This window comes from Chionomys nivalis, chromosome 12, assembly GCF_950005125.1.
Source record: "Chionomys nivalis chromosome 12, mChiNiv1.1, whole genome shotgun sequence".
Taxonomy (NCBI): domain Eukaryota; kingdom Metazoa; phylum Chordata; class Mammalia; order Rodentia; family Cricetidae; genus Chionomys; species Chionomys nivalis.
Window position 1 is genome coordinate 51,768,479 of NC_080097.1, and position 24,709 is coordinate 51,793,187.

Sequence of the window (24,709 nt, forward strand, 5' to 3'; positions counted from 1 at the left end):
GAATTGATTCCATTAAGCACCTGCCCTCCCCTCTTTCCCAAAATCTGCCCCCACCCAGAAACCTGGAAGTGTAGTGGGTGCTAGGCAAGTGTTGTGTTGTTGAGGCCCATCCCCAGCAGAGGCATACAGCACCTGACTTTTGTGGGTTAAATATTAGAAATAGGGTCAGTCAGCTGTATGGGATTTAAAAACCCTGCAAGGGAGCCTAGGTCGGGGTGGTAGCATGGTGATACTCCTGTCTTTGCTGCCCTCAGGATGTCAGGGCAGGAGGATAACCTTGAGTTCGACCTGCCTGGGCTGCATACTGGTTTCCATTTTACCTTGAGCTAAATAGCTAGGCAGTCTCAAACAAACGAGCGATGGTTGAAAGGCCTGTAATGACTGTGAAGATCTTTGCTTAGGCCTCCTCAGAACCTTTGTTTTCAAGATTTCTGTCTCCGGACGAAATCTCCACCGTCTGGACTTTCACTCAGTGGCTTAATCTTTTGAACCTTGTTAGACGTCAGACTTCATATATCTTGTGGAAGCGGTTAAGCATGTAAAACATGATCCTAGGTCCAGGAACCATCGAGTCAGAGTCAGCTGCCCAGGCTGGCCAAGCCAGCTTTGCGGGCAGGCCCCTTGGAGGCCCGCCCACGAGAAGCTCCGCCCCCGGGAGCCCGTCACCACCCCGCAGGGTCCCTCCCACGCAAAGCTCCGCCCGCTCGCGAGAAGCTCCGCCCATAGGAACCCGCCCACGAGAAGTCCCTCCTGCTTCCCTCCTACCTGCGTGCACGGATCTCCAAGAGAAGCTCAGTCTGTGGGAAGCCCCGCCCACGACACTCGCTGCCTAGCTTGCAGAGCTGTGGGCTGTTTTGGGAACCTGTGAACGAGGAGTGGGCGCTGAGCATGGCGACGGGCTCCTCCTTGCTGCTTTGCTCGGCGCTGCTGGCCGCGGGGTGCGCGCTGGGCCTGCGCCTGGGCCGCGGGCGGAGCGCGGTGGAACGTGGGGTGCTCGCCTGGCTCTGTTACGATGCCCTGGTGCATTTCGTGCTGGTAAGCGTTGCCGCCTTGCCAACTGCCTGGGTTCCGCCCACGGGAGGAAGTTTGGGAACCTGCTGATGTCCCGGGAGGCCAAAGGGCGCCCCCTTTGCCGAGGCTGATTTCCTGGTTCAAACCGAGCCCTTCTTCCCAGGTGCGCCTGGTCTTCTATCAAAGGTATCCCCTGAGAATTGCTAGAGGAATTTCACCTCCTCCACCCCTCTCCCAACACCATTCATCTTGGTTTATCTTTTCTGTGTCAGATATATCCAGAAATCCATTTCTTGTAGCTTTCCTAATTCTGTAGAATATAAGTTTTTCAAGTATGTCCCTACGAGTTTCTGAATTTCTCTGATGTCTGTTAAGAGATCTTTTCATCTCTAATTTTATTAATTTAGGTCTTCTGTCTTTTGGTTATTTTGGCTAGGGATTTGTCAATCTTGCTAATCTTTTCAAAGAATCAGCTTTCTCTTTTATTGATTCTTTTGTTTTTTATTTTATTAATTTCTCCCTCGGTTTTAATTATTTCTTCCAATCAATCTCCTGTTTTGGAATTTGCCTTATTACTGTTTTTTTTTTTTCAAATTCTTGAGGTGCATCATTAAGTTATTTATTCGAACTATTTCTGATTTTTTTTTAAATGTAGGTGCTAAGAACTTTCACTCTTAGTACTGCTTTTATTTCATCCCACAAGCTTGGTATTTTTCATTTTCATGTAATTCTGAGATCATGTTTTAAAATTTCCTTGATTTATTCAACTACCTACTCATTCACAAATCTGTTGTTGTGTGTGCATTTCTGGTCTTATGCACTCAAGATACAACTAGAAAGCAGTCAGATTCTGTGTCAGGGTGTAACCTGAATGGCTTCTAGGTCAGCTTCTCGAAGAGGCCTTACATCCCTGTGGTATAGGAACGCAGCCTTCTCCTCCTATTACTACACTCCTGGACTCTCATGAACCTGGTTTCCACTCTCATTGTTTCTCACAGTATTCTGCTCTTCTAAACTTTTGCCAGACTGGCCTATTAAATGTTGCTTAGAGCATTCTAGGGCTTTTCTAGCCCAAACTTTCAAACCATCCACATTCTTCTTACAATCCATTTCCAAAGGCCCAAGAACTGCATGGTCAGGTTATCAAGTTCCTGTATTAGTTACTTGTGTTATTGCTGCAACAAAATCCTGGCTGGAGAAATTTTAGGAAGGAAGGGTTTGCTCTGACTCACAGTGAAGGGGCCGTGGTCCGCTGTGGTGGGGAAGGTTTGGCAAGAGCCGGGGCAGCTGCACACCTAGGGTCCACAGTCAGAAACTTCAGCCCATGCCCCAGCTGACGGCATGGTACCACCCACATTAGACAGTCCCTGACAGGGCATTGTTTCCATGGTGATTCGAGATCCCATCAAGTTGACAGTCCAGATTAACCATAATGTGTCCTTAATATTCACCTAGAATAAAGTGAATAACTTTATTTTTTTCATTTATTTAATTGGATGGATTGGGGGATTGTGCACCCGCCACAGGATCACATCTGGAGAGCGGTGCACAGGATCACATCTGGAGAGCGGTGGACAACTTGCAGTCACTTCTGTTTTTCCCACTATTGGGTTTACGGTTCAAACTTTGGGCCTCAGTTGGCTGAAGGGCCTTTGTCCACTGAGCCATCCCTCTGGTCCCTCACCCCACTTCATAAATAGCCAATGTGACTATACATAGATAGTACTAATGAAATCTACTCCCCTCAAGTTTTTAAAAATATAATCTTAAATACCCCCTTTTAAAAAAAAATAAAATAAAATCTGGCCTTCCCTCCAGCTAATGTGAAGTTAAAGTCCATAGTCTTGAAATACAAAGAAGACATGGTGTTTGGCAATGGTTTGGGTCAATGAGCATTTCCAATTTAATGTGTCAATACCAGGTGTTTACAAAGATGAAATTCCTTCTTTCCCAGTAATTTCCTAATAATTTTCTGCAGAGACTAGAGCAAGGTTCTTTCCCTCGAAGCCTTTGTTTAAAGAGTTGATCTTTAAGCTACAGAGTCTCCCAAAAAACAAGAGAGGTAAAACAGTACAGTGTGTACATCTGTCACCCCAGCGCTGGGGAGGGAGGCAGAAACCAAAGCCATCTTTGGTTACATAGTCAGCTCAAGGACAACTTGGGGCACATGATGTCCTGTCTCAAAAACAAGCAAATGTGTCCCACTTAAAGAAAAACATAGTGATAATAACATTCCAGAAATATATAAAGGTGTAAAGATTCGCAAAATATATACTTGTATGTCCACAACCCTGTTTAAGTTGACTAGGTAACATTCATGCTACTTGGAGGTGTGGTCTGTGTAGAAATGGTCTGTCTCCGCCCCCACCATGCCCCACCACCTCTCCAGATATAAAGGAAATGCCTCCAAATAGCCTTTGATTGCCTGCTGGGAAGGGCTCCTTTGTGATCACCCTGCCCCTGCCCTAGTTCTTCCCATCTGAGGTATTCTTTTCTCCATATATGGACGTGATCACTGACAAGCCCATGCCAATTGGTTGGTACTTTAATCTCTCCGAAATTAAGACAAATCTTGCACATCCTAATGGGCATTTTGCAGTTACTAACAGTGCTTTTGCCCGGTGTCTTTAGAGATCAGTGGGGAGGACAGGAATTAGCAGTGAGGCCTGTAAAGTACTTGCCTGGATTAGCTTTGGTTAGCAGCTGGCTGCAAATGGAGCCTGATAGGCAAGGGTATCCAAAAATATGGGATGAGTCGATGCTACGAGGTAGAGCCTTGAGAACCAAAAACTTTGCCCTTGGTACTCAGGCTACCCTCATTGCCTCTTAGACCTCCCAGGTATAACATGGTATAGTTGTAGTATAGTCACCCGTGTTCCTGTTCAAATCCTTCCCACCATGTAACAGCCTTGCTCATTATTTGTCACCCCAGTCCCCTCACACAGAGGGGGCTCTACTCAGCTCTAGGAGCTTCTGAATCCAGTCAGGTTGATAATTGTGATTACTCAGTACACTCTGGTTGGACACTTGAGGTGAACTGCCTGTGGGATGCATAGCTTGAACCTTTGAGCTGAACTGCCTTTGGGGCTGCATGGCTTGAACCGCTGTCCCAGTTTATCAGGGCTGTGGTTTATCAGAAAGGTTCTGGCAGCAGCGTCTTTCTCCTTCATCAGCTACATGGCATCTCTTAGACACCTACTCTCTCTATATATCTTTTCCAACTTGGCTCTATTCTGTCCTGCCATAGGCCAAAGCAACTTTATTCCTTAACCAGTAAAAGCAACACATATACAGAAGAACATCCCACATCATCTCCCCTTTTCTGTCTAATTAAAAAAGGAAGGTTTTAACTTTAAAATAGTAAAAATACATAAAACAGGAATCAAGCAAGAATTACAGTTACAGTATTTAGTCTATTTGTATTTGGCAAAATAAGGAAAATACTCTATCATTTATCATATCTTTACGAGTCTAAAGTTTTCTATCTAATTTATCCTTTATTATAACTAAGGAAAACTATAATTATAATTATCTAGTCTATATCCACCAAAGACCCCAGAAGGATATGATATTACCTGAGTAAACAGGAAGTGCATTGTAAGCAACTTCCAAAGTTCTAGAATTGACAGAGATATCTCACTATCCGAACAGTCACCCAGAGTTCTTCTGTAATGTTGGGGCATCCATCTTTAGCCTACAGGCCCATAATATCTGGCAGACTTTTCAGTGAAGCAGGAAATTTGAAGATCTTTTCTGCCTTATAATGGTAAAGTTCATTAGTTGCTTTCTTTTGTGTCTTACAAAATGTCTGGCAGGTTTTTTTCTGTGAAACAGGAACCTTAAAGTACCATTCTGTATTTTGGAAAGTTCAGCAGTCATTTTTCTGTGGGTCCTGAATCCCCAGTTCATACAGCATACCATCAAGCAGTCTAGGCAAGAGCAGTTTCTTGCCCAAATGACTAGCCTTGTCACATTGAAGGCAAATTCCATAGCAAGTTTCTTCAATGCCCATCAACCTTTCTGAAGTAATTGGTGCTGCCAGAAGCAGACATATTTCATTGTCTAGAAAAGTCTAAGTTCTTAAAACATTTTAAATGCCATATTCCATAGGTCTTTGAAGTGTTAAAGATTATCTAACTGAAATATATCTCTGTATATCTAGTAAACCTAACTAACATGACTATAAGTTTGACTATTATAAATGACTACCTATTAACCTGCAATTTTTAATTATAGATTCCATTTTTAAATGAGATGTCTAAACACAATACCTTAAACAAGAGTAGAAATATACATATATACAGTGTAACAAAATAGCCCTTAAATCTGTATCAATAGACCAAGATTCATACCAATGGAAAATGTTCATCTCTATATCATATCTCCTCCTTTTTTAAGAAATTGACTGTGTCCGTTAATCACTTATAATTAACTTCCTTTAAATGAAAACAAACATTTATAAACAATCATTTTGGGATTTTTTCTCAAAAAAAAATAGTTTTTCCCAAACTGCTCCTGCTGTTTGTTGGGCGAGGTACTTTTAAGGTTCATGAAGACCTTTTGGGTGGGTCTTGTTCCATCAAACCACATTAGTGTGGAAAGAATCCAGAGGTTCTCATCTTCTGTAGAAACAAAAGCAGAACCTCTTTTCCAAAGCAGCATATTCTTAGACCCAAATTTTGAAGTCAAGATACCTTTATGTTGGTTTTACTTAGTAGCCCCCAGAATCAAATGTCTCTCTGCAGTCAAAAAATTCAAAGAAAACACAATAATATGCATAATCCAGACTTTCTGTGTATTCTTCACCTCTACGTGGCTTTTTTATTCCCTTGCTTTTTAAGATTTATTATCCTTACTCCTTTAATCTATGACTGTCTGTACTCTTTCTTCTCTCTCATAAGCCCATTACAGTTATTCAACACTGTGACCCATTCAGAGGCCTTTGTGTGTGTGTGTGTGAATCTGTCTTTATTGAGTACCTGTAATAATCTGACAAAGAACACCACCCCCCCTTTTTTAATGAAATGCTAAGCAGACATGACTAGGACCAACTCCATGGCCCTGCCTGTTGGCTCCGCTCCATCCAAATTGGTAGAGTTATGTTCACTGCCTCTGCCAGCTGTGCTCACTGCCCCAGCTCCAGGCACGCAGTCAGTCTATGTCTCCATTAAGCAACTAGTAGCATGCTGCTCACAAACCCATTTAAGTGCAGGACCTCCAAAAAGAGCTAGAGTTCCTGCTGCCAGCACAAATCAGGAAACCTTCCCTTAAAGAAGCTGTGCAGTTTTTTGCTGCTATTGCTGAGTCAGGAAGCCCGCTCTTAAAGGAGCTGCACCTCTGCTTGCTGCCAGCAAACAGAACCTATCTAAAAAAATATGGCTACCAAGAAACTGCACATGGCTTCCATTTTTGAGTGTCTAGAAGCTCTCTTTTTTTCCCTTAAGCTTTTATTAGGTCTTATGTGGATTCATGCCCCAGATGGTGTACACCATTTTGTAAATGAAGAGTGCTTGTTCATTTCCTGGCCACACAGAAACTATATGAATTACAGCACTGCTTGGCCAATAGCTTAGGTATATTCCTACCTAGCTCTTATATCTTAAATTAACCCATTTTTATTAATCTGTGTATTGTAACAAGGCTGTGGTTTACTGGCAAGGTTCCAGCCATGGCGACTTTCTCCTTCAGCAGCTAAATGATGTCTTCTAGACTCTACCTATTCTCTATATCTCTTTCAGCCTGGCTATATTCTGTCCTGACATAGTAGGCCAAAGCAGCTTTATTCATTAACCATAAGAGTAACACATATACAGAAGGACATCCCACAGCATTGGTGTGTGTGTGTGTGTGTGTGTGTGTGTGTGTGTACATGCTGATTAACTCTTGGCCACCCATTCTTTTTTGTTGCTATTACATTTATTTATTATTTATTTACTTATTTGGAGGAGCATGTGTGTTTGCCACAGCATGCATGTGGAGGTCAGAGGACAGTTTGCAATCCTTGGTTTTCTTCTTTTACCATGGAAACCCTGGGGAGCAAGCTCGTCAGACTTGGCAGCAAATGCCTTTATCCACTGAGCCACCTTCCTGGAGTCCCATGACTTCTTCCCTCTGTTTCTCAGTCTGTATTGCAGAGGGCAAAGATGTCATTGACCAGCTAGTCTTGTCAGGTGACTACTTTCCACCAACTGTCCATCTGGGAGTTACCTCCTTGAGGGTTGGTATGTCCTGTCTTCTTTGGTCCAGTCACCTGTGTCCTCCATAGCTGTTGTGGAGAATGCCCTCATAGGATCATCTGTTTGCTCCACAGTTGGTGGAACTGTTTGGGAAGGATTAGGAGATATACCCTTGTTGGAGGAGGTACGTCACTGGAGGCTTTGAGGTTTCAAAGCCCACACTATTCCCAGTTAGTTCTCCAACCTGCCTTAAGCATTTGGATCCAGTTGTAAACCCTCAGTTTCTGCTGCAGCACCATGCCTATCTGCTGCCATGTTCCATGCCATGATTGCCATGGACTCTAACCTTCTAGAACCCTGGTCCCTCAAGTTAATTTTTTTAATAAGTTGCCTTGGTCATGGTATTTTGTCATGGCAATAGAAAACTAAGACAGATGACATACTGGAAGCTGGATGGGCTCATGCCAAGCATAGCACATACTACATAGATGTGTCCCAGGAGCACCAGGTGCAGGGACAGAAGGTGATAGCAGAACTAAGTTTAATCCTCAGGACTCACATGCTAGAAGGAGAAAACTGACTGCACAAATTGTGCTCCAGCTTCCATGTGTGTACTGTGACACACGTACACACAGCCAAAAAGATGTCATAAATGTAATAAATAATAAATGTAATGAAGAAAGAGGTGGTAGCAGCTAGGTCTGAGGAACCGTCTCAAGTTCCTAGTGGTTCCATTGGTCCTGGAAGCCAGGATCTTCCTGACACGCCTACTTGTTTGAGAGCTTTAGTGAGCACCATTTCTCGAGCTGGAGCAGCCCTATTTGTAGAAGTCTTTTGATACGGAATTGAAATTGACCTCTGATGGCTTCTCTTTGCCAGGCCCAGCCCAGCATTCACTTGTAACCAAGGGTAGTGAGGTCATGTGTCTACAGGTTGCTAGCTGGCCACTCCTCTTGTCCTCCCCCATTCCTGCCGGCTGTAGGTTCCTCTTTACACATTGGATTGGTGGGCATAGTGGCACACACCTTTAGTGCCAACACTCAGGAGTCCCAGGTAGGCAGATGTCTGTGAGTTCAAGCCCAGCCTGGTCTACATAGTGAGTTCTAGAACAGCCAAGGCTATATAGTGAGACTCTGTCCTGTGAAAAAACCAATAAAATAAGGTAAGCTCAGGGTCAGTTGTTAAGAGTATTCGTTCACTGTTTGGGTTGGTAGCTCTGGGGATGGAGGGAAGGATGTGAGGTGTGAGGAAGAACAGATGTGCTCTTGAACCCTGTGCTGTGCTTTGCCTGCTGGGAAGGCACAGGCAGCCCCCCCCCCCCACAGTAAACCCTTCCAGTAATGAGGAAGAGAAGGAAGGATGGAAACTCCCTTCTCTGTTTCCTTATCCATCTTCCTAGTTTGCTTGCTGTTGCTGTGATGTTCTGACCAAAAGCAGCGGGGAGAAAAGGGTTTATTTCACCGTCTGCCTCCAGGCCACAGTCCACCTGCGAGGGAAATCAGGCAGGGGTCATGGCGGAAGGAAGGCTACTTTGCTAGCTTTTCTATACTTCCCCTCCACCTACCTGGCAAGATGGTTCCACGCGCAGTAAGCTGGCCTCCTGTGGCAAGCTGGGCTTTCCCACATCAATCAAGACAACTCTTGGGCTAGGGAATTCCTCTGTTGAAACTCCTTCAGATGATTGTGACAGCTGAAGCTGACTAGCATCCATTTTTAAAAGATGTATTTATTATGTATATTATGTATGCATGTACACTTCCGTGCCAGAAGAGGGCACTAGATCTCATTACAGATAATTAGGAGCCATCATGTAGTTGCTGGGAATTGAACTCAGGACCTCTGGAAGAGCAGTCAGTGCGTTTAACCTCTGAGCCATCTCTCCAGCCTTGAGTAGCATCCTTAAAACATGGAAATAATCATTCTCTTCAAAGGGTGCTGTAAACCCAGGAGTCATGTGACTCACTCTTAAAAGCTCAGTGTTTGAGACAGGGGGATTTTGAGATGGAGGCTAGCGCACACCACAAATTCAGACCCTGCCTCAAAACAAACAAACAAACAAACAAACAAACAACCTGTTATAAGGATTAAATACCGTTTGTGATTTCAAGCAGCGTTTCTCAAACTTGACCACGTACACAAATCACCCTGGGATTGGCTGAGATTCTGCACTGGTGACAAACTCCCATGTGAGATCTGTGATTCCTGGACCAGGGCTGCAAGGACACAGAGTGCCTGGCATTTCCCCAGCCTCTGCCTGCATCCTTCACCAACTTCCCTCTGCCCTTTTCATCCTGTTCATGTACCAGACAGCATAATCCCCATGTCCAGTCACAGTGATCCTCAAGGCTTCCTGACTGGTCCTTAGCCTGAGAACGGCTGTCTCAGCAGAAATGAGGATTCTCTTAAGAGGACAGAGGTTCCCATGTCCTAAATCCAACACTAAGCCCAGTATCCCGGGTGCAGTAGAATTAGTGTGACTGACACCAGGGTTAGCAGGAGCCATCACTATCCACTGGTAATGTCAGGTGACATCCGTCTGCTGGGGCTGGGAAAGACTCCATCAAAGGGGAGTGGTCATTTCAATAGGAAAATGGCAGCTGTCACTAGACTAAAGTCAGTAAAGCCTGGGGGAGGGGCTGCTGAAGCTGGTCCTCCCTTGAATGGTGATGCAGGCTGTTGCCATGACAACCCCAGTGTGATGAGGCTGAGACACTTGGTCGGATCTGAAAGTACTGACAGGTGTCACCAGGGTTAGTGTGCGCTCCATTCCCACTCCACCTCACTCTCCACTCCTAATGCGGAGTGCTACATTGTTTTCTGAGTCTTCATTCAAATACTTTTCAAGCAAAAAAGAGAAAAACCAAAAAACGCCAAGATGTTTTACATACAAATTGGCCTCATTTTATGTTTTTGTTTTTTAGTCTCGGTAAAGCCACTTCTTTCATCTCTTTGAGGACTAAATGAGTGCACGCACCACTTCTTGTACAATTGTTATTCAATCCTAGATCACAGTAGCATCCTGGCAAGACACTGGCTTCTTTTGACTCCCAGTTTCTGGAAATCTATAAAGTACATTGTTAAAAGCCACAAGTCTGAATACCTGAAAAGAAAAAGGAGGCAGAGTTTTGTTAACTTCGTCTGCCAACGTCCATTTAAAGTGGCTTTGCAAGCTGCTCAGTTAGACAGAGTTAGCTCATTCCTGTTTTAGCTTTGCAATAGGAACTATCTCGGTTTTTATGTTGTTGTTTTGTTTTTTGGCCAAATATCTTGATATTCAGAACCTTACTTATTTTTAAATAAGCAAACTTGGCCACCTTATGCAGACCTCATTGGACAGAAATATGCCATCTACAACCTGAGACAGGGATGGACATTTTGATGACTGGCCATTTTCCATCTGGGCATGTGTGGGGAGCAGAAGAAGCCCTGAGTGAATGTGTGTTAGTGACATGGCCATGTCAAGGACTCCAGTGCCTCAGACCCATGAAAATGGCAAAGTCTTCCCCTGGGTCAAACTCAGGGAATTAGCACAGCCTCCCTGTGGTCCATGTGTGAGTGTTGACAGAGTGTACAGAATGCATTGACTACACTGCCAGATGTGTGTGTGTGTGTGTGTGTGTGTGTTGTCTTTGTTCATTCCCCCATCACCCCAGTCCAGCTAATGGGACTAAGCTGTGCAGGAAGTGGTTGGCATGGGTAATGTTTTGGTTTGGTTATTTTTATTTTTACCCCTTTGGGATTTTCATACACTATATTTTTTTTTATAACATTCTTTCCTGTCTTCCAACTCCTCCCATCTCCTCCAGGCTCCATCCCTACCCACCCAACTTCTTGTTCTTTCTCACTGGTTTCATCCCTGGATAACATTGATAATGACTTCTCTCACTTGGTTGTGTGCACAGCACCTTCTAGCACCATGGACACTAGCCAGTAGTGGTGAAGCTTCTAGTTGAGCACCAGCCTGACTTCTCCATGTTCTGTGCCAAAAGTATGTAGTGTCTCCCTGCAGCATGGCCTTACTGTAGGCTGTGGGTGGTAACCAGCAGCTCTGGCAATAGTCTGTAGAGTATGGTGGGCCTTTAAGTCCTCTTTGGCCAGTGAATCCAAAGATGCCAGTCTCTATAACTGGGATCTTTACATAGTACCATTTGATGTCTAGTTAGAGTATTGTCTTCTCCATTGCATATTGACTCCATTTAATGTTTTTTATGTATGCATGTGTTTTAGGAAGCTTCTACAGTAGTAGGTTTCTGTGTGGGTTTTTTGGTATTATTACCATGTGTGTATATGTGTATCTACCATGGCGCTTCTGTGGAAATCTGAGGACAACTTTGTGGCCTTGGTTCTCCTTCCATCTCTATGTGGGTTCTAGGCTCAAACAGGTTTCCCAGCTTGTACAGGAAGTGCCTTGACCTGATAAATCATTTTGTCAGCCTGATTTCTGAGACAGGGTCTCATTATGTAGCTCAGGTTAGCCTGGAATTGGAGATCCTCCTGGTTCAGCCTGGTTCTGAGATTAAAGGTGTATACTATCATTTTGCCCAGCTAGATTTTTTAAATGTATTTTTATGTATATGGGTGCTCTTTCTGCATTTGGAGGAGGGAATCAGATCTCATTATAGATAACTGTGGGCTGCCATATGGTTATTGGGACTTGAACTCAGGACCTCTGGAAGAGCAGCCTGTTCTCTTAACCATTCTGAATGTCTCTCTAGCACCCACTTCTTGTATGCTAGGTATTTCAGCTGATGTAAGATAGAGTCTCAGTGTAGTTCAGATTTACTTTTCCCTGATGGCTAAAGGTGTTGAAGATTTTGTCGCATGCTTGTGGCCCTTTGAACTTTGGGAAATGCTGTTTGCTTGTCCATTTGCTTATTGATTCATTGATTTGTTTTGGTGTTAAAATTGTTATTAATCTTTTGGTTATTTTTAAGTTCTCTTATACTTTGGCTCTTAATCTGAAAGGCTGGATATGGAGCGTGTGTTATGATGAAAAACTAGTAAAGCTAGGAACTTTGGGTGCTGCTCATGACAAGGTCCATGCGTATTTGAAGTTTTAGGCCTAAAATAACTTGAAGGGGCAGAAAAAAGCAACTTTGCAGTTCATTGACACAAAGTGGATTCATGTCAGGAGCCCTGTAGGCCCCTGGGAAATCACACTAGGTGTTTTCTGTTGTAGTTCCTGTGTAGTTAGATCAGGGGTCCTCAGGAATCTTTAGAACCCAGGTCACTGGTCTCCTTCTGTGTCCAGATTCTGCCTCCAGTGTCTTGCTCAGTGTGTTGTTGGGGAGTCTGTGGGCATTAGGGTAGCTGCTGCAGTGGACCTGTGCTGACTTATTTGTGTTTCTCCAAGTTCTTCCAGTGTAAGAACAGGTCAGGCCGAAGTCACAGAAACTTCCAGAGATATCATCTGAAAGAGGTGACATCTAATGGGAAGGTCATTGAGGGATATGGTAGCCCTCATGGGACCCATTGACAGTTCACACAAGAGGATTGCTGTAAAAAGAACCAAGCCTGGTTTGAGATGTTGTTTCTTCTCCACATAGACTCCACCACTCTCCATCCACCCCAGGCTGGGTCATCCAGACCCTCACGCCCTGAAATGGTGAGCTGAGGGACCCCTTCCTCTGAAGTCAGCCCTTCTTGGAGGAGCTGCTGTGGCAATGGATGCCTGGCTAGTGTGGTTGTTGGGAAGGTTTACCAGCCTTAGGGTTGCTCTGAAGGAAAGGAGAGGGTTTCTTAGCCCTCCCTGTTACCTTGAGGGAGGATCTCACAGTTGCTCACAGTTGGTGCCTTCTCCCTCGGCCTCAGTGATTACACCTTTGTGAGATGACAGTGTACTGTACACCTTTGTGAGATGACAGTGTACTCTACACCTTTGTGAGATGACAGTGTACTGTACACCTTTGCAAGATGACAGTGTACTCTACACCTTTGCGAGATGACAGTGTACTCTACACCTTTGCGAGATGACAGTGTACTCTACACCTTGGGTGCAGGTTGATGCAGTCTGCTAATCTTCTGTTTGAGACAAGATCTCATGTGTCCCAGGCTAGTCTAGAACTCACCAGAAAGCTAAGGCTAGCCCTACTGTCCTGATCTTCTTGCCTCCACCTCCTAATGCAGTGGTCCTCAACCTTCCTGACGCTGAGACCCTTTAATACAGTTCCTCGTGTTGTGCTTACCCCAACAATAAAATTATTTCATTGCTACTTCAATAATGTAATTTTGCTACTGTTACGAATTGTAATGTAAGTGTGGTGTGTGTGTGTGTGTGTGTGTGTGTGTGAGAGAGAGAGAGAGAGAGAGAGAGAGAGAGAGAGAGAGAGAAAGAGAGAGAGAGAGAGATCAACTGAGATCAACTGGTAGGTTTGGTGCCCAGTCCAGTGATCAAGAGTACAAGTTAAGAGTTCTTGCAGAGGACTCAAACTGGGCTCCTAGCAACCACCTAAATGTTCACTTCGGGGGACCCAGTGCTCTCTTCTGACCTCCTAGGCACCTGTACTCACTTGTACTAACATGTATACAGACAGACACATGCATATGATTATATATAAAATATGTCTTAAAACCCTATAGCTGCTCTTGGTTTCGCTGGGTAGTAGGGACGGAACGATGGTTCTTGTGCACGCCAGACAAGTGATCTGCATCTACGCTGCGTCCTCAGTCTGGACACTTTAGATTCTGTTTTTCCCTTTCTTTCTTCCTTTCTTTCATTCTTGTTCTTTCTCATCCCCTATTCTTTTCTTCCTTCTCTGGCTGGCCCATAACTCACAGTGTAGACTACACTGGCATTGATTTCTGTGCAGGTTTTTTCCTACCATGCCTGGCCTAAATCTCCTGTCAAGAAAATGCGTTTTAGATTGACTCAGACAAAGCACATTTACTAATTAGGTGACCCAGAAAGAGAGTCAAGAAAAGATAGCATAGACGCGCGCCCGAGCCTGTGTTAGCAGAAAAGATAGCATAGACCCGCGTCCGAGCCCATGTTAGCAGAGATTAGGGCGGGAAAGGGGCTGAATGACAGTCATGAGATAATGTGAAAGTCAGAGAAGGACAGACAGTCAGAAACTGTGGGATGGACAGACATCTCTCATTAGTAAGTCCTAGCCCACATACGGAGCAAACTAATACAGCGTGATTTTTGACACAAATGACACAGGGTCAAGACACTGGGTCAGTAAAGAAAAAGATCCATGGTCCCCTGCAGTGGACACCACCCCTACAAGCACGGTAGGAATGGCTCAAGTGGCTTTTCCGGTTTTAGAAACCACCGACAGATAAAACAGAGAAGGCAACTATATATGCTTGCAGAACCAGGATAGGAATTTAATCCATCTGCAGTGTCTTCCATGATAGCGACCAAAATGGACAGAAGTCGGCCATTGGACGTGGGAATGAGAGCGTAGAAGCATCCTGTGCTCTTAGCAAGGGGCACACACCACACAGATGAGTGGACAGATGCTTTCAGTCCATTCCAAAAGTCACAGATTTGCGCAAGAAGAGAGCTTCATTGTTGTCTGACAGAGTAAGCCCCAGATTTACTGCTGGGAGGACTGGGAGGGACTGATGTCAATGAATAACAGTACAGGGTGAATGGTCTAAAGAAGTAGGTAGCTCCCAGAAGTGGTAAAACATGGTACTCAAGCGAGTAGAGGAGGGGCAGAGAGTGCCAATGTCATATGAAGCTGTTGGGGCAGGCAGAGATTGCTGTTTGATTTTTGGAAGCTTGAGTAAAGAAACCCTTCCATGACTAGGGAATACTAGATACTTGCAGACATTTTGATCACTAAATGTCCAAAGAAAACCTTTGTGAATTTTCCCCCAGACAGCATAGGGAGGGCCTCAACTCTGCTATTGACATTTGCTGGCCACATGTATTTTATTTTTAAGGTTAAAAATTGAACTATTGCTAGTCTTTTTGAAGATTTAAGATCTTTGGAATAATCTAAAGTTAATTTTTATTTTGTACAACAGTCTAGCACTCTCCGTGAAATTTTCACATTTATTCTACATAAGAGCAGACCTCTGGTTTGATAAGAGCACACCTCTGGTTTGATAATGCCAGTCATTAAAAAGTAACATTTATTATTAAGTTTGGTCATGCTCATATCTCTGGTTAGCCTCCAGAGATGCTGTGGTCCTCAAGGCCTTGGACCAAATGTGAACACCTTACAGAGGGGGAGGGGGAGCTGCTGCCATGCAGTGCCTTGTGTCTGCCGTGCCCTGTGGTGGTGAGGCTAAACAGAGCCTGTCTCCCTTTTCTTCCCTCTAGGAAGGTGCTTTCGTCTACTTGTCTTTAGTAGGAAATGTTGCAGATTCCCAAGGCTTGATTGCATCTTTATGTAAGTAATTAAAAACGTTTACATTTGAAATGTCTGAGGAGATTAATTGCAAGAATGGCTGTGATGAACCGAATGCCTGTATCTTAGATTGTACGATTCCATTGACCTGTCCTGTCCAGAACAGGTGAATCTGTAGAGACAGACAGCAAATTAGTGGTTGCCCAGGGCTGGGGATGATAGTCAGATTGTGGGCAGGAAGATGGGTGACTGCTAATGGGTGAGGGTTCTCGTTTGCTAGTTTCTCAGTTAGACTGCATCTCAATCTGCCCTTGATTGTATGTCTATACCTGTCTTCTAAATAATTCTCCAAATCCCTCCTTGTTGGGGACCAGCCTTGACAAAAATACCTCTTCCAGAGTGGAGGCGTGGGGATTTAGAAATATAGTAAAGAATACGAAGACACGAATGAAAATAATAAAACCCAGAAACATATAGGATAGTATTTGGAGGGAATTTCAGTGAGTACTAAAATTTCGCCCGTGTTTAATTTCCAGCTGGTTAATACGCCCCTTGCCCCAAAAGGTAGGAGTAAAACAAAAGACTGCGTTCACACACAAATTGAAAGTCACAGGGTACATTCATTGCTCAAGTCCTTGATTCACACCCTAGACCAAACACTCTGTAGGCAAACCACTCCCTGGGTGAAATCCCAAGTTATTTCCATAAAGGGAACTGGAACTTAGTTGGATCCTTAGACTTTTGTTTTAGGTGGAAACCAACTACTTCCCTATTTCAGGAGCAGGACCTGTTGACAATGGCCTTGAAAGAGGAGAACTCTCTGATTTACAACTAGGTGGGACCTTTGTTAGAAGCACAATAACCTTCAATGAATTAGAAACAAGTCCCAAACTCTCTGACCTTTGGCCTCTTTGGGCCTCCAAACTTCCTTGTTGTAAGGAGGCCACTTTTCATTTCCTGGCTGCCCAGACTCCTGAAATAACCACACAGAAACTGTATTAATTAAATCACTGCTTGGCCAATTACCTAAGCGTATTGCTAGCTAGCTCTTACATCTAGAATTAATACATCTCCATTATTTTATATTTTACCACAAGGCTTGAGGCCTACTGGCCAGGTTTCAACATGTCTGTCTCTGGCTGCAGCTCCATGGCTTTCCCTGACTTTGCCTTCTTCCTCCCAGCATTCAGTTTAGTTTTCCCCACCTAGCTAAGTTCTGCCCTATCAGGCCAAGCCAGTTTCTTTATTAACCAATGGTGTTCACAGCATACAGAGGAGAATCCCACATTACCTCCTACCCTATAGAGCTATCAAGTAGTTTTGCAATCTTTTTTACACTCAGTGTAAATTGACCAACACTTAGACAACTAATATTGACTTTCTCATATGTTCTATACCAGTGTGGTTAAGTCAGTGAGCCAGGCGCCAGCATCTCTTAGTGCTTTCAGGTTTGGCATCTGCAATTCTGCACTGTCTGCTGTGTGTCTTTGTTTTTTCTTATTTTCTTTATTTTGTTATTCTACTCTGCTTTTATCTTCATGTATTTATTAAGCATCTGTGTGTATGGTATTTGCAAGTATATGTGGGAATGTGTTTCAAGTTCTTATTTCTTTTGTGGTTTTTATTTTTTTAAAGATATTTTACCTACCTTCAGGTGAACTGCCCTTTTATTTTGACAGTGCCTCCATCTTTAGGTAAACTGCCTTTTATTTTGAAAGTGAATGCTCAAGAGCAGCTGCTGATCCAGAGGGTCCTGGCCAGGACCTCCCAGAGACTGGCTATGGCTTCAGGCTGTAGGCTACCCTCATCCCCACCAGATGGCAGAGCAGGCAGCAGTGGTGGGACTCAAAGCCTCCTCCAGCCATTGCCTCTTTTCCCTCTGAACCGCTGCCTCCTGCCGTTGTCAGTCACAAATAAATGGAAGTGATCACATCATGATTTTTAACCCTGGTGTGGGACCCTTGGTTGTTCAGGGTTAGCAAGGTGGGTGGTGGGTAGAGTCCAGCAGCAAAGGACCAGAGGTTCACATACGGTATGGTGGACCCCAGGGCCACCGTCGGGTCATCTGTCTGCCTTCTCTGCAATATCCAGACAGTCCTCAGCTTTTCACACTTCCCTCCTGCTACAGACGTTCTGCCTTCTGGCTTGGGGCCAGGACAAACAGTAAAATCTGGAAGCCACCCCAATATTTCCATAGATAAGAGTCACCAGCCATCAGCCCTCCTTCTTTGTTTTTTGTTTGTTTGTTTGCTTATTTGAGACAGGGTTTCTCTGTAGCTTTGGAGCCAGCCCTGGAACTAGCTCTGTAGACCAGGCTGGCCTCGAATTCAGAGATCCACCTACCTCTGCCTCACAAGTGCTGGGATTAAAGGCTTGGGCCACCACCACCTGGCACCATCAGCCCTCTTGACTGTGGAGACCAGACCCTGCTTGTTCCTGTGGAGTGGACCATGGAGTTGTCAGATGAGCCCTTCACATTCTCTTAAGGGATCGGCTCACCCCATCCTGTGCCTTCCAAGCCCACCAGCATGGCCCTGCAAGTTCACTGTCTTCCCAGATGCAGCCCTCATAGGGTCCTGCATGATTCAGTGGCCTGCTCCCTGGGCTGTGAACAGATGTCATGGTGACAGCACAGTGAAGGGGAGGTGACCACTCGAACATCTCCCTGGGTCTCATTTTACAATCTAAGCATTACGTTTGTCCTTCCCAGTCACGTACATACAGACCTATGGCTACATTCTTAAGGCCCAGCAGAGACAACCCCTCTAATGCTCAGAAAATACCATTGAATAAGCAGCTGAAGAGATGCCTTGGTGATTAAAGATACTGGCTGCTCTTCCAGAGGGTCTGGGTCCATTCCTAGCACCCACATGGCGGCTCGCAAACATCTGTAACTCCAATCCCAGGGGATCTGCACCTTCTCCTGTCATCCACAAGCACCAGGCATGCACGGGGTGCACGCACATACATGCAGACAAAACACCCATATGCATAAGATAAATAATCTTTAAAAAGAATGAGTAGAGATGGCGGCGTGCAGTTACTTCTGTTTTTAATGTCTAAGCATTCTCTAATGTCTTCCCTCAAAAAACTGACATTTTATGTGAATAATTTTCCTAGATTTGGAATACTTCAGTTAGTTCATTTTACCTCTTGTTTATATTTAGGGAAATTTTGTCTTTTCAATACTGCCTTGCTTCCTGGTTACTATAGTTATTTCTGAAAATGGCAGATGATTCACCAGGGTCGTGATTGATAGTGTGTGTGGCCTTATATGGAGGCTCTTCACCTGTGTGATTCTTCTCTTAGGAGGGCCTTTCTTGAGAGACCTTAGTAGCTGGTCCCAGGGTCCTTTCTCTGGGTCTGTGGGAGAACTTCCTGCTGCTCTGTTCAGTTAGACACTGGAGCTCAGTTCTGAGCAGTTATGCCTTCTCAGTGTCACACAGGAGCACGCCTGAGAGGAGAGCGAGCTAGAGACGTCCACTGCTTTACTCCCGTCATTTGAGAGGCCGAGGTCAGCATGTGCTGTTGTTACCAGTTAAAAAAATAGCCAGGGCGCTCACTTTGACAGCACATAAACTATCATGGGAACCACACAGCGAAGATTAGCCTGCCCACTGTTCAAGGATCAATGAAAATTCATAAAGCAGTCCATAAAAATTAGCAAAATAATTAGGGGTTGGAAGGATGGCTCAGTGGTTAAGAGCACTTGCTGGTCTTACAGAGGACTAAGTTCAGTTCCCAGCACTCATACTGGGCAGTTCACAGTTGCCTACAACTCCAGTTGCGGGGTACCCAGCACCCTCTTTTGGACATCCATATACACGTCTATATACTCTCTCTCTCTCTTTAATTATCTTTTAAAAATACTAATAACAATTAAAGCGGGGAAAAATTGTCTCTAAAGTAGAAGACCCTCTTCTCAAACTGGGGAAAGACTTCCTGACTCATGGTGCATTCTAGAAGAAACATTCTGACCATGGGTCTGGAAAGATTCTTGAATATAACTGCTTTCCAGTTACTACCTGGCAGGGTGGGGTGGCTGTTGCTGCTGAACACTGTCCATTTCGGGGTTCACTCTGAAGTTCAGGCTGCGTCATCTGAGGCCTTCAGCACTCAGTCTTCAGCTGGCAGGTGTGTCGGGTGTCTTCAGGAGGCCGAGGTGGGCTATCTCAAGCTCAAGGCTGGCCTGGGTGGAATGGCAGAAACTTCTCTCTAGTAAAACTAAGTAAACATTCAAAAATCACAAAATGGGATGTTGAAGACAGGGTCTCACAGAGGTCTACCCACTTCTGCCTCCTAAGTGCAGGGATTAAAGCCATGGGACACCATATCCAGGTACGAATATGTTTTGTTATATAAGATCTATTTGTTTTTATGTGCACAAATGTTTCTCCTGAACGTATGTGTATATATGTGCACCACATGCCTGCTACCCGCAGAAGCCAGAAGCGGGAGGGCATCAGAGCACCGAGAACTGCAGTTACAGGGGGTGGCAGCCTCCAGGTGGGTGCTGGAACGGAACCTGGGCCCTCTGCAGTAGTAGTAAGTGCCCTTAGTCACTGTGCTCTCTCCAGTCCCTCAGAATGTGTTCTGAGAAATATTTCCTTATAATTTCCCACATCTAAATTACACTTGAAACTATATTTGAAGTAAGTGTAATGTATTCAAAAGATTGTAAATTTTTAAAATTAAATGTGTGTGTGTGTGTGTGTGAACACCCCGTGGGAGGTCAGTGTTCTTCTCTACCCTGTGGGTCCTTGGGGTGGAACACAGCTTGTGAGACTTGGCAGCAGGCGCCTTTACCCACTGAGCCATCCTGCCTGCCTTTTTTCACGCATGTGTACCTTACTTTCTGTTCCTGTGGCTGTGATAAAATGACAGAAGCCACTTGAAGGAGAAGGGTTTGCCCAGCTCACAGCTCAGGGGCAGTCCCTCACGGCCTGGAAGTCGCTGTGGTGGGAGTTTGCAGGAGCTGGACCCTTCACAACCACAGTCGGGAACAGAGAGCCATGGACGCAGGCATACGATGCTCAGCTTGCTCTCTCAGCCCCCACACAGTCCAGGATTCCCTGCCCAGGGAGTGGTGCCACCAACAATGGGCAGGATCCCCACCTCCATTGGTGATAGCAAAGCGGCCCCAGCCCCAGACGCCCATCTCCCATGTGATCCTAGGTTGTAATAAGTAACAGTCAATACTACTGTGCCAGGCTCTCTTTTGGGCCACCAATCAGTTCCCAAAACATGACACAGAAACTTCTTATTAGTTATGAATGTTTGGCCTTATCTTAGCTCTTATTTTAATCTGTTTTTCTTTATCTTTCTTTTCACCTGAGGACTTTTTGCCTTTCTTTCTGTTTTTCTGTGTATCTTACTTTTCTGCTGTCTTTGTCTGGTTTTCTGGCCTCTGCTGCCTGGCTTCTGGCCCCAGGCGTGCACCCTTGGTTCTCCCCAGGCTCCTCTTTCTCCTCTCCTCTTGAATTCTATTTTTTTCTCTCTACCTTCCAACCTTGCCTATCCCTCTTCTGACTAACTATTGACCATTCATCTTTTTATTAGACCAATCAGGTGCAATTAGGCAGGCACAGTGAAACAAATGCTACATGTCTCTTGCATAATTAAACAAATGCAGTGTACCCAAATGTAACACATCTTTATATATTAACAAAGGCAGCAGAAACAAATGTAACAACCTTTACATAGTTAAAGTAATAGTCTACAGCATAAACATATATAACATATCTTTGCCCAGTTAAAATAATATTCCACAATACACTGTGAGGTAGGTGTGCGTGCGGTAGGTGTGCGCCCATGCCTGTGCACATTAGAGGACAACCTCAGGTAGCCGCAAGAGTGGCATCCACCTCCTGCCACACAAGGTATCTCTTTGGCTTGGAGCTCACTGATAAGGCTCATTGCTAATTGCTGGCCTGATGGGTCAGCAAGCTTCATGTGTCTTCATTTTACCAGTGCTGAGAATGCAAGTGTGTGTCGCCTGCTTGACAATTTTACATGAGTGCTGGGGATTGAACTCAGGTCCTCATGTTTCTGATGTCAGAGCTTTACCAACTGAACTGTCTCCTCAGGTTCTAGAACCATCATTATTAAATATTGTGTTTGCAAAATTTGACTTTGTTGAACTAATATAAAATTCTGCAACTTGTAACCAAGAGGGCCAAGGGTAGAGGCACATACATGGATGTGCTTGTGTTTTACAAGTAGAGTAGTTCTCTGCCTTAGGTCAAGGGTGAGGGGCACAGTAGTCCCAGCCCTCCCTTGCCCTCCACAGGCATTGAGAAAGTTGTAAGACAGTGGTCATTCTCATTAACTGGCGTAAAAAGGCTTACTAGCCATAGAGCAGTGGACTAGGAGAGAGGACCCAGAAACAGACCCACGCAACGGCACAGCTCCCAGATGTAGGGCAAACTGACATAAACACACATTGGGAAAGAGATTCCAACCTCTTCAGCAATAGTACGAGGACTGGATAGTCCATGAGGAAGAGTGGGACTAGCCCCTCTCCCACACTGTATAAAAACCAACTCCAGGCGGATCAAGGACCTTAATGTGAGGCCTGAAATGCTAAACTGATAGAGAGAAATGTAAGGAAAACACTTGAAGATATCGGCACAGGCAAGGATTTTCTGAACAAAAATCCAATAACACAGGAAATAATAGCAAGTATTGGCAAATGGGATTGTGGGAAGTTGAAAGATTCCTACTCAGTAAGGAATGAGGAGAGCCCACAGAAGGAAAGATGATCTTTACCAACTATACATCTGTCCCAGATTAATACCTATTATCTATAAGAACTCAAAAATTATCAGGAGAGCCAGACAGACCTACACAAAGAAACCCTGTCTCGAAAAACAAACAAACAAATTAAGCGGCAAAACCAAATCATCCAATCAATAAATAGGCAAGGACCACATTTCCGCAAATAGAGATTAGAAGGCATACATGGCATGGAAGTAGAAAGGGGCCATTTAGGGGAGAAAAGAGAGCAGCAGAGGGGGTGAGGGGCGGCGCGCATGGATAAACAGAATAAACACACAGGCTTGTCTAAAATTGTCATGATGCGGCCCATTTGTCCTCTGCCCAAAAGATTAACAACACAGAATGTTTGCCAGCTGAGAGACTAAACACAGGTATTTTGTCTTTAGGGAGAGAATACGGCAAGGCTGATGCAAGATGGCTGTATTTTGACCCAACCATTGTGTCTTTGGAAATTCTGACTGTTGTCTTGGATGGGATTCTGGCATTGGTTCTCATTTACGCCATAGTCAAGGAGAAATATTACAGGTAAGTTCACTGCCATCCAGCGGGAAGGGAGGGACATTAGCTGCCCAGTGCCCGCGCAACGTTTGGATGCAGTTGCAAGTGTGTTTACCCGCAAGACAGGAGCTTTACCTAAGACTTCAGGATGTAAAGCTTTGTCATGAAATCTCTGATTTGAGAGAGTCCTCCAGCTTTTAATCCCCTCTCCTCACCACTTTCACAGATAATTAGCAGTGATTTTTCTTGACTGCTTTAACATTGTTTTGACTCCATGGCCACATTTGCAGACACATTACAAATTTACATGCGTGTTGCCTCCAGCACTGATAATATGTGCATGACCTGTGTCAGCCACAGGTAATGAAGACCCTTCACCTGCATAGTCCATTAACTCCCCGCAGTGCCCTCTGAGGAAGGACAGTTGTCACCTTTACAACAGATGAAACTGGCTGGGGTTAAGTTCATGTCCAGGTCTCTTTGAGGGTCAGCGGTGACCTCACTAAATCCTGAGAGTGGTACAGGGCACTCAAGTGTCCTGAGAACTCTAAATGCTGGGAGGGGCAGCGCTGCTTCTGCAAGCAAGGATGGTGTCTTTGCTCTCTAGGCTGGCTTGGCCCATCAAAGAAGCACCCACCCAGGAGCCCACAAGTTTCTGTAGTAAAGCCTGTTGGTGCTGCCCTAATAAAAGATGCCACAATTCAGAGTCCCAAGCTGTACCTGCTTCATGTCGTGTGTTCTCCCACAGGCATTTCATACAGATCACCTTGTGTGTGTGTGAACTCTACGGTGGCTGGATGACCTTCTTCCCTGAGTGGCTTGTTGGAAGCCCCAACCTCAACACCGAGAGCTGGCTCTACTTTTGGGTCTACTTGCTGTTTTTTAATGGCTTGTGGGTTCTGATCCCGGGACTGCTGCTGTGGCAGTCATGGATGGAGCTGAAGGAGACACATTACCAAAGGGTCCACTTAGAGAAAAAGCGCTTGTAAATTCTCAAAACGTTCCATGTGAAGTTCTGCTTTGTGAGTCAGAATTGATCAGATATTACAATAAATACTTTCTTTTTCAGTGTTGTTCCAAACAGCCATTACAGATGGGTTGGAAGGTGGCAACTTTGCTGTTTGTAATATAACGAAAAGAGGGGCTGTAGCGTGTGGTGCTTGCCTGGCACTCACAAGGCCCTGAGTTGTACTCTCAGCAACAGAAGAGGGTGGCGGGTAAGTTTTCACTTGTAATAAAATCACATTTAGCCGGGCGGTGGTGGCGCACGTCTTTAATCCCAGCACTCGGGAGGCAGAGGCAGGCGGATCTCTGTGAGTTCGAGTCCAGCCTGGTCTACAAGAGCTAGTTCCAGGACAGGAACCAAAAGCTACGGAGAAACCCTGTCTCGAAAATCCAAAAAAAAAAAAAAAAAAAAAAAAAAAATCACATTTAACTCGATGCTCTTATGACTTGCATAATTTTTATCCATATAAGTAAACGAGTATTGCAGAATAGTGTAAGGAGTATTATACATTTTTATTCCAAAATTACATTTTCCTTCAGCTTTTATTCTTCTCAGTGGTCTTTTTGGGTTAGTGGTTTAAACCTAGAAGTAAAAGGAATGATTCTGTTTTGTACTTATATTTTTTCAAATTTGTGCACCAGGAGAAAACAGCATTAGTACCTGGAGTAGTGGTGTCTGTGTGTACTTGGCAAGCTAAGGCAGTTCATGGGTTTGAGGCCAGTCTGGTTGACATAGTGTAGATCCTATCTCAAAAAAAAGAAAGAAAGAAAGAAAGAAAGAAAGAAAGAAAGAAAGAAAGAAAGAAAGAAAGAAAAGAAAAGAAAGAAAAGAAAGGGTGAAAGGATGTTTTTTTGTTTTGTTTTGTTTGTTTGTTTGTTTGTTTTTTTGAGAAATTGTTTCTTTGTGTAGCCCTGACTGTCCTGGTACTCAGTTTGTAG

The 24,709-nt window shown here is 44.5% G+C and overlaps 1 protein-coding gene across 1 annotated transcript; it reads left to right on the top strand.

Moving 5' to 3' along the window:
- Nucleotides 1-359: 359 nt before the first annotated feature.
- On the top strand, nucleotides 360-23,857 carry Ebpl (EBP like). Its single transcript, XM_057786701.1, has 5 exons — nucleotides 360-374; nucleotides 727-1,035; nucleotides 15,463-15,532; nucleotides 22,654-22,792; nucleotides 23,514-23,857. The coding sequence occupies exons 1-5, from the start codon at nucleotides 360-362 to the stop codon at nucleotides 23,752-23,754; spliced, it is 774 nt and encodes a 257-aa protein (XP_057642684.1). The 3' UTR covers nucleotides 23,755-23,857.
- The last annotated feature ends 852 nt before the right edge of the window (nucleotides 23,858-24,709 follow it).

Excerpts from the sequence above, each read along its gene's own strand:
- Ebpl (XM_057786701.1), top strand. Across the intron at positions 15,533-22,653 it reads AGGCTTGATTGCATCTTTAT|GGAGAGAATACGGCAAGGCT; the intron begins GTAAGTAATTAA and ends TTTTGTCTTTAG. Across the intron at positions 22,793-23,513 it reads GTCAAGGAGAAATATTACAG|GCATTTCATACAGATCACCT; the intron begins GTAAGTTCACTG and ends GTTCTCCCACAG.